Below are 9,551 nucleotides of genomic sequence, written 5' to 3' on the forward strand. Positions count from 1 at the left end.
AAAAAAAAAATGTCTTCTTTTGTAAATGAATTAAAAGAGATTCGAAAAGGAAACGGAAACGACATTCAATTTTCGGCGACGACGACGACGACGACGACAATTGTGTCATACAATTTTGCGCGCAAAAAAAAAAAAAAAAAATTATTTTTCTTCCTACGACGATCCATTCAAATCCGACACGACAAAACATTAATAACATAAATAAAATATTATTCTTATTATTATTGCGGTTAGTAAAAAAAATTATTTCCTCAATTAAATATTTCTGATTGTTTTTTGTTTGTTTGTTGTTGTTGTTTGTTTCCCTCCTTTTTTTTTTTGTAAATTTTAACAAAAGTTCTTTGAACTTTTTTAATCAAATTTTTTTTTTTTTTTTTTTGTGTTCGCGACATCCAATCAATGAGTGATTAGTAGTCCCCCGCGGTTATCCAAAATAAAAATTTTTTTCGTGATAAGGGAGCTGGGGAGGAGCAAGGCGGAGTGGGGGTGGGTTAAACCGAAACCTCATAACATTTCATAATAAATAAAACGAGTCAAGGTTTTTCTTATTAAATCCAACAATAAAAAAAAGAAAACAAACGGATAAAAACCTGAAAGAACAAAAAGGAAAAAAAAAAAAAAAGATGAACACAATAAAAATCGGTGAACGTAACTTAAAACCAAACAACAACAAACACAACAAACAAGGTAATCGATTTATCGATCGTTCGTTCGTTCGTTTGTTAACAATAAATTTTCAAGGATGAGAACGGTTTTAATAAGCTCAAGGTGAAAATCAATGGATTTTTTTTTTCTTGTTTTGCAATTTGAACGAACAACATCAAAGAATGATGGTGGATTGTTTGTTGTTGTTGTTGTTGTTGGGAGAGGGGGAGGAAGAAAAAGAAACAAACGATTGTTGCAATTCGAATCGTTCAATAAATGTACGACGATGACGTTGACGATGATGATGATGACGATTACGTACGATTGTATTACGACGGAATCCATTTACAAAAAATGATTTAAAGAAATTTAATTGAATTTATTTGCAAATAATAATAATAGTAATAATAATAATGATGATGATAATAATAATAACGGATGTCGTATTGATTTACGACTATGAATTAAATAGTAATAAAAAAAAAAAAAAAACGAATTCGTACGCAATGACGCATAGAAATGTAAATAAAAAATCGTCATCGTGACTGATAACGCGAGCGTTTATTGATAACGTTTTAAAACAACCGGAAAACTCTTTCTGCGACCGATCGTATTATTGATTGATAATTAATCAAAGGGAAATCGATCATTGATTTTTATTTATTAATTTGTCATCATCATCATCATCATCAACATCATCATCATTATTATTATTATTATTATTTAACCTTTTCAGTTTTGTTTGTTTTGTTTTGCTTTCGCGAAGAATTGCTGCGACAGAGATCGAAAAAACCCAGGAAAAAAGGGAAATAATAATTACAATTGCAGGAAGAAAAGGGGAAGGGAACGCGCACGAAATTTAAAAAAAAAAACAGTTTCGGCAACGTAAAAAAAAAAAAATAAAAAGTAAACAATGATATAATAATAATGATGGAAAGTAACGGTAAAAAAAAAAAATGGGGATAATGGAAAAATCGGAGGCCGGACGGTAAAATCGTGAAAAAAGGAAGAGGGAGGGGGTAAAAATAACGAGAGACGGGAAAAAAAGTCAAAAAAAAAAAAATTAAGGGGGAGGCGAAAGGGGGGGGGGCAATAAAAATGACACAGTATGTTTCATATGGGTAATGACCCGAAAATAAGTGGAAAGAGGACTGGGAAATGGGCGTTACCTTGTTCTTTTTTTTTTTTTCCTAAATCATTTTCTAAAAATGTTCACACTCGTTGTGTTATTCTTTCTTCCTCTCTCTCTTTTCTATTGCCACGAATGATGATGCTATTTATTATAAATGAAGAGAAAAACAATCACTAAACGTTTCAAAAAATAAATTAGTAAAGTGTATTAAAAAAAAAAAAAAAAAAAAAAAAAAAAAAAAACGAAAAACCAATTATTTTAAGTGAAAAATTGTAAATAATGACGATAATAATAATAAAAATAATAATAATAATCGTAAGGGAAAACTTTTTTCTTTTTCTTTTCCTTTTGTTTTCGTAAGTTTTTCTTCTGCCACGCCAAAAATAAATTATTTAACACTTTCATTTAAATAACGAACGTATGCACCATCAATTTAATTTTTTTTTAAGGAGGTTAAGTCTGGGAGGGGGGGGGAAATTATTTATTAATTACGCTGGCAAACGAGAACGCACGCACACTCACGCACTCACGCACTTTTTTTTGCATTAAAAGTAAATCGAGACAGATAGATATTATTATTAATAAGTATAAAAATTTAAAGTTCAAACGTTAAATATTCATAATTCGCATTTTAGAAAGTTTTAAAAAGAGAAAAAGGAAAAGAAAAAGCAGAAGAAGCAGAAGTAAAACTGACGACGATGATAATGATGATGATAATAATGATGATAAATACGAACGTTATACATTTATTTATTTATTTATTTTTTTCCTCTCGCGTTTAAATAAAATTTTATTCATTTATTATTTTCGATAAGAAATCTCGAACTTAAAACGAACGAAATTCTCTTTTTTCCAGTTTCAGCTAAAATATTTTTAATTCATTTCTTTCTATCCAATAAAATCTTCTTCCACGAAAACTTTCCCGTAGTAGTAGTAGAAAAAAAAAAAAAATTTTTAAGTGATGAAGATTAATGCCACGATTAAATTATTAAAAAAATTTTTCATGTAAATTAATACAAACACACTCTTTTCATTTAAAAAAAAAAAAAAAAGTTATAATGTTTCACAGACCGAAATAAATTTTTAGCAGAAGAGAAAAGAGAAGGAAAAAGGATGATGATAATAATGATGATGATGATGATGATGATGATGATGATGATGATCATAAAAAAAAATTATTAAATAACATGTTAGATAGATACATGGATGGATGGATGGATGGTTAATAAGTGGGCGATTGACCTAAATAACAATTCTGAAATATTTCCAAAGTTATTTCAATTGTTTATGACTTTTTTTTCTCTCTCTCTCTTTTTTTTTTTTTTTTTTTACAAAAAGAAGTTTGGGCAAAAGCCAGCTGGAATGATGATGATAAAAAAAATAAAAAATGTTTCTCTACCAACATTAAAAAACTAAAACTAAAAAAAAAAAAAAAAAAACTCGTGCGAATAATATTTTAAGCGAAAAAATTTTTTTTTTTTTAAATGCATATGCAAAATAAGATTTTGGATGTTTGGTGTTATCACCATCATCATCCTCATTATTATCACCATTACTTCTTCCACTAGTCTGACCAATTAAAAGACAATTACTCTTTCTCTCTCTCTCTCTTTCTTTCTCTCTCATATCTTTGGCATTAACGCCCTGTGTTATATTAGGATTAGTCATGCTTCATTCCCACTTTTAGAGAAAGAGAGATAATTGTTGTTTGTTGACTCGGTTGTTGAACTCACACGAAAGCAAAATTTAAAATTAAAAATAATAATAATAATGATAATAATAAAAACATTCGCGCTCTCGGACTTGCGAAATTATAAACAAACAATGAATAAAGATTTTGTTTAAAAAAAAAACAACAATTTCACTCCGTTGTTAAATACGCGTTTATTTGTTTATCAAAAAGAAAAAAAAAAGAAAAAAAGAAGAAGACAAAGAAGATGAAGAAGAATAAGAGAAGAAAAAGCTGATAAATTAATAAAACAAACGTTCGTTATAAAAGAACAATAAAGATAAGTGCGAAAAATGTTGGAAAAAAAAAGAAAAAAGAGAAGGAAAAAAAAACGAAAAGCGTCGCGATCGAATCAAAAACAAAATAAATAAATAAATAAATACAAAAAATTATCGTGGAAATAGACCAGATGAGAGAGAGTAAAAAAATAAAAAAAAACGAACAAATTCTCGAATTTTCGTTTTCTACAACCACGACGAGTAGAAAAACGAATGCGAAAAATTTTTTTCAAGTTCGAATTTTAGAAAATCGCAGCGAAAAAAAAATTTTCTTTTTTTTTTTTTTGCTTCATCATCGGCAATAAAATGAAAACCTTATTAAAAATAATAATAATGATGATGATGATGATGATGATGATGATAATGTGTTTAGTCACGAACGACAATAACGAATAACGTATTCCGGAGCCTTTTCAAATCAAATTAATTTCGGGTGACATTTGACCTCGTTCGTCAAATAAAATTTAAAAAATAAAATAATAATAATAATAGTAATGATAAATATAATTGAATCGTCATCTCGGAATTGAACAACTCGCAATTTGGTCATAAAAACGTAAAAGGATAAGAAAAAAAAAAAAATAATAATAATAATAATAGATTCGACGAGGTGTGAAGCCTCGCCAAAAAAAAAACCAACAACCAACCGCAATGGCGACGTGAATAAAAAAAAAAAATAATAATAATAATAATAGTAATAAAAGTCCAAAAAACACACGTCGAGAGAGAGACAAAGAGAGAGAGGAGAGAGAGAGAGAGAAACAAACACACGATGGTGGTTAAGAATTCAAAACGAATTTAAAATATTCAATTAACAAATTAATGGTGACCGAAGAAATAAATTCTTTTTCGTACGACGTACCCTTCGGCCTCCGACTGACCTTAACATCGAGTTAACCACTTAAAGTGGGGAGGGGAGGGGGGGAAGTTGTTTAATTTTCGTTTAGAATTTAAGTCGAGGAATCATTAAAGAAAATGATGAACGTGGGAGGAGAAGAGAAATGAAACAGACTGAACAGAAGTCACAAGTCGCGCTAACGTTTAAAAAAAAAAAAAAAAAAAAAAAAACATTCTTATTACACGAGAATAAATCGTTGTCGTTCTTATCTGCGTCCACAATCACGTCCACGTCGATTTAAATCGATTGACGATCGATCGATTAATCGAAATTTGCAAAAACTTTTTCGATACTCTCGCGTGTGCATAACCGGGAGAGGAAAGAACTTGGGGGGAGGAGAGGAGTGAAAAAAAAAATTTCAATTTACAAACAAAAGAGTCGTGAAAATGTCGTCGTGTCAACAGACCGAAATAAAAAAAAAATGTTTTTGTGACACTACAAAAAAAAAAAAAAAAAATTAATTAAAACTTTGAAATAGTAAAAAACGATTCACTTACACACAAAAAAAAACAACAGCGAAGGATAATGATAATAATAATAATAATAATGAGGACCGATCGGAGAATCACCTAACGGCGACGATTAATAATAATAATGATGATGATGATAATAATAATAATAAGAAAAAAATCATTATTATTAATTTCACCGATATTGATTTTTTTTTTTTTTTTTAAATTTTAAATGTCACATAAATTAAAAAAAAAAAAAAAATTCTTGAAATGATTTTAAAATCTATTAAAGATTCTTTCTTTACCTCCCTTTTCTCCCCCCTCCCTCTCACATAAATTATTGAATTCCCCCCCCCCTTCCCGATAAAAAAAAAACCTTTTAATAATAGAAATCGATTCTTTTTTTTCTTTTTTTTTTTTTTTTTTTAATAAAAACTTGTGACGCGTATGAGAGAGAGAGAGAGAGAAAAAAAAAATTTTTTTAAAGAAACGCAATAATGATAATGATGATGATGATGATGATGATGATGATGATGATGATGATTACGCGATGAAACTTAAACGCCTCAAACGAACAGAATAATAATAATAGTAATAATAATGAGTAAATGTTTCAATACCCAGAGGGAAAGAGTAATAAGATAGCCAGAAGACACGTTTGCAAAAAACCTTTCAACGGGAAACGATATCGGGATTTGTTTAAAATTTTCCGGGATAAAGTTGGACGCGCGCGTGTGCACGCACACACGCACGTACACACAACCTAAAGGCGGCACTATTCCACTACTAAAAAGTCAACTTTAAACTTTTCAAATTTTGAATTAGAGACTAAAAAATCTAGAATGGATTTTGAGTTGATCACCGGACACGAAGCGAAGCGCGTAAGAGAAAAACAAATAGTAATAATGATGATGATGATGATAATAATGATAATTATTATTATTATTCAACAAAATTCGTTTTAGTATACGAATCATATTAAAAACCTTTTTTTTTTTTTTTAATTATAAATTGAAAAAAAATATACAAATATAACTCGATGATATCACTTTATATTATCATCACCATCATCATCATCATCATCATTATTATTATTATTACTACTATTACTATTTACATACACCTGACAGGAAAATGAAAGGAAATTGAATATAAATATTCAGTATTTACTTTATTTTGATCAATATTATCATTATTATTAATATTTTCGCTGTGCCGTGTGCGTGCGTGCGTGCGTGGGCGTGCTCGTTTGTATGCGTCTGTGTGCGATATGCACACTTTTCGAAATTTTTCCATTCCAGGTCCTTCCTTCTCCTCCTTCTCCCCGCCTCCAATTCTTTTTCGAAAAGCGAACCCTTTCACCGATTTTTTTTTCGTTCCTTTCGTTTACACTCCGTCAAAAAATTTTCTCGAAAAATGTTTTTTAAAAAAAGGGGACCTTTTAACACGTTGGTTCCCCCCTCCCCCTCGATACCGGGAGTTTGACCCGCGATGACCCCAAATCATTTTCGTATTTTGATACCTCGCTTTTTCGCTTTGATCGTTTCTTTCTCCTCCACCGTTTTCGTTTCATCACCACACCATCACCGTTACACCATTTTTATTATCATTATCATTTAATAATTAACTTATTTATTTGCTCATTAATATTTTTTTTAATTGATAATTAAATAAAAAATAATAATAATTAATAATTAACGAAAAGACGTAAATTAATAACATCAATAAATTCTTTTTAAAATAAATAAGAATGAGTGAGGAAATGAATGAATGGTTTATTTTATCACCACTTTACTATTAACCTTATCATCGTTATTGCTAATATTATTATTATTATCATGCGTCTAATTAATTTGGGGAGGGCGGCGGGAAAGGGGTTGGGGGACAAAAAGAAAGAACAATAATAAGAACGGTAACAAAAATAATTTTTTTTCTTTTTTTTTTTATTCTTTGGAATTTATTTAATTAATTTTAAAACTGTTGCCTGTCTCTATCTCTCTCTCTCTTTCATTTCCGTTTTTCCTATAATTACCCTTTACCACCACCACCACCACCGCCACCATCTTCACCACCTTTCGTTAATTTTAATTTTAAACTTTTTCATTTGGAAAATTAGCACACGTGAAAAAATTTAAAATGAAAGGAGAGAAAGAGAAAGAGAGAGGGAGGGGATAGTAAAAGATCCTGGACACTCTCCGTGCCGGACAAAGAGAGAGAGACAAAAAAGGAAACCTATTGTCACGTTGAAGAAAACTTAAAAATTGCTACGGTTAATACGACCACGCAAAATTATTAACCGCAGCAAATTTTTTTTTTTTTTTTAAGTTCCCACTTTTCCATCTCTTAATTTTTCTTTATTATTATTATTATTATTATTAAAAACTGATTTACCGTCTTTTAATAATAATAATAAAAAAAAATTTCCCTTCTTTTCCTTTTTTTGCTAGGAATAATATTGAAATAATAATAATAATTTATTCAAATAGAAAAAAAAAGAAAGAAAAAAATAAAAAGATGAAGAAAGATAGAAAATAAGAAGAGAGAAAAATAAAAAAAAAAACACAATAAAAACTTTTTTTCCTTTTTTCCTTTTTTTTCTTAAGTCATAAAATTTATACGAGTGGCAACAATGTCAAGAAAGAAAAAAAAAAAAACTTTTAAAAAGGAATTTAAAAAAAGGAAAAAAAAAAAAATTTTAAACTTTTGAATTTAAAGAAAAAAATGTCACAAAGAGGAGGAAAGTAAAAAAAACGAAACGAAAACGAAAACGAAAAAGGAAAAAGAAGGAAAAAGGAGGAAAATGAAGAGGAAAAAGGAGGGGAAAAAAGGAAAAAAAATTGAAATTGATGTCATATTTAACTTTTTCTGACGGAGAATGAAAAAAAAAAAAAAAAAAAAAAATTTTTTTTTTTTATTTTCGTCGCCCAGGAAAAGTCAGAAAAAAGCTTTTCCTTCGTAACGCCCAGTCCTGGCTTATGTGTCCCCTTTAATGAAACATTATTCAGCCTTTGGGAGAAAAACAAAAAAGAGAGAGAGAGTGAGGGGAGGGGGTAAAAAAAAACGAAAAAAAACTTTTATTGCAAAGTAAAAGAAAAAAGAAAAAAGGAAAAATTCAACTTCTTTGTCTTGACAAATTTTCCTTTTTATTTTTTCGTCTTTTTCTTTTCTTTTTTTTTTTTTGTTTTCGTTTTGTTTTCTCCGCACGACGCCATAATAAATTGTTTCCCGCGCTTTTTTTTCGTAATTCAAAAAAAAAAAAAAAAAATTTAAAAGCAAAAATATGTTACGGTCGAATCACACGACACTCTCCGTAGGTCTAAGTTTTTTCCTTTTTTTTTCCTCTTTTTTTTCCTTTTTTTTTTTTTTTTAACAAAATAAAAAGGGGAAAAAAGGGCTGCGTTGTAGTGCGTTGTAGTAGGCCTACAGCTTAACTACAGCCAACAATAAATAACTTTTTTAAAAAAAATTTCAGTCATAAAAATTACAATTAAGAAGTAAAAAAAAAAATGCGTGGGCGCCGCCGCAACAAAATTAAATTATAAAAGGGAGAGAGATAGAAAGAGAGAGAGAGGAGGAGAAGGAAAAAAAAGGTGTCGATTAAAAAAAAAAAAAAAAAAAAAAAAAAAAACGAAAGAGTAAAATATGAAGAAGAACAAAAGAGAGAGAGAGAGAGGGGGGGAAAATTTACTCATTAGTCTAACAAGGGTTAATGTAAAATGTCAATTGACTCCTCACACATTGCGTGGATTCGTAATAAATGCGTTCGTAAGAGCTCGAATAAAAGAGAGAGATAGAGAAAAAAACCACCGCCTTCGAGTAATAAATATTAATGATAATAATAATAATGATAAAACGCGCACTAAACATAATTTCTATAAATTACAAAAGAAAAATTTTATTATTATTATTATTATAATTAATTAACTACTCATTCGTTATAATTAAAATTATTTAATTTAATTTAATCAAATTTATTACGATTAATTATTTTTCTTTTTTTTGTGACGACTCCCCTCCTCTCCCCCCACTAACCCCCTTCTACATGAAGCCTCTTTGCCTACCCTCCCGCCCCTGCCCCCTCCCTCATCCGGCTTTCATTTTATGCATTTCACGCGTTTCGAAATTTTCTTCTTAAATTTAAAATTTTTAAAATTTCTTTTTCTAAATTTTTTAAAATTTTATTCCCAACTTTTCCTTTCTTTTTCTTTTTCTCCCTCCTCACCTCCTTCCCCCCCCCGATCGGGAACTTAAAGGTGGAAAGCAAAAGAAAAAAAAAAAAAAAAGGCACACCCAAATACAACCTTTGCCTGACCTTTCCAACACCCAAAAACTCACGACCGATTCAAATCCAATAAAAAAAAATTTTTTTTTACGGAAATGGATAAAGAAAAAAAGGAAAAAAATCATCGGGAAAATT

At 29.3% G+C, this 9,551-nt stretch overlaps 1 protein-coding gene across 1 annotated transcript; it reads right to left on the reverse strand.

Annotated features, from left to right (window-relative positions):
• Nucleotides 1-5,045: 5,045 nt before the first annotated feature.
• Phum_PHUM586940 (uncharacterized protein) lies at nucleotides 5,046-6,327 on the reverse strand (the record flags this gene model as incomplete). The annotated part of the gene is made up of 3 exons (XM_002432439.1): nucleotides 5,046-5,117; nucleotides 5,755-5,920; nucleotides 6,305-6,327. The coding sequence occupies 3 exons, from the start codon at nucleotides 6,325-6,327 to the stop codon at nucleotides 5,046-5,048; spliced, it is 261 nt and encodes an 86-aa protein (XP_002432484.1).
• Between the last annotated feature and the right edge of the window lie 3,224 nt (nucleotides 6,328-9,551).

The sequence above is a fragment of the Pediculus humanus genome, genomic scaffold (assembly GCF_000006295.1).
Source record: "Pediculus humanus corporis 1103172108310 genomic scaffold, whole genome shotgun sequence".
In the NCBI taxonomy this organism is placed as follows: domain Eukaryota; kingdom Metazoa; phylum Arthropoda; class Insecta; order Psocodea; family Pediculidae; genus Pediculus; species Pediculus humanus.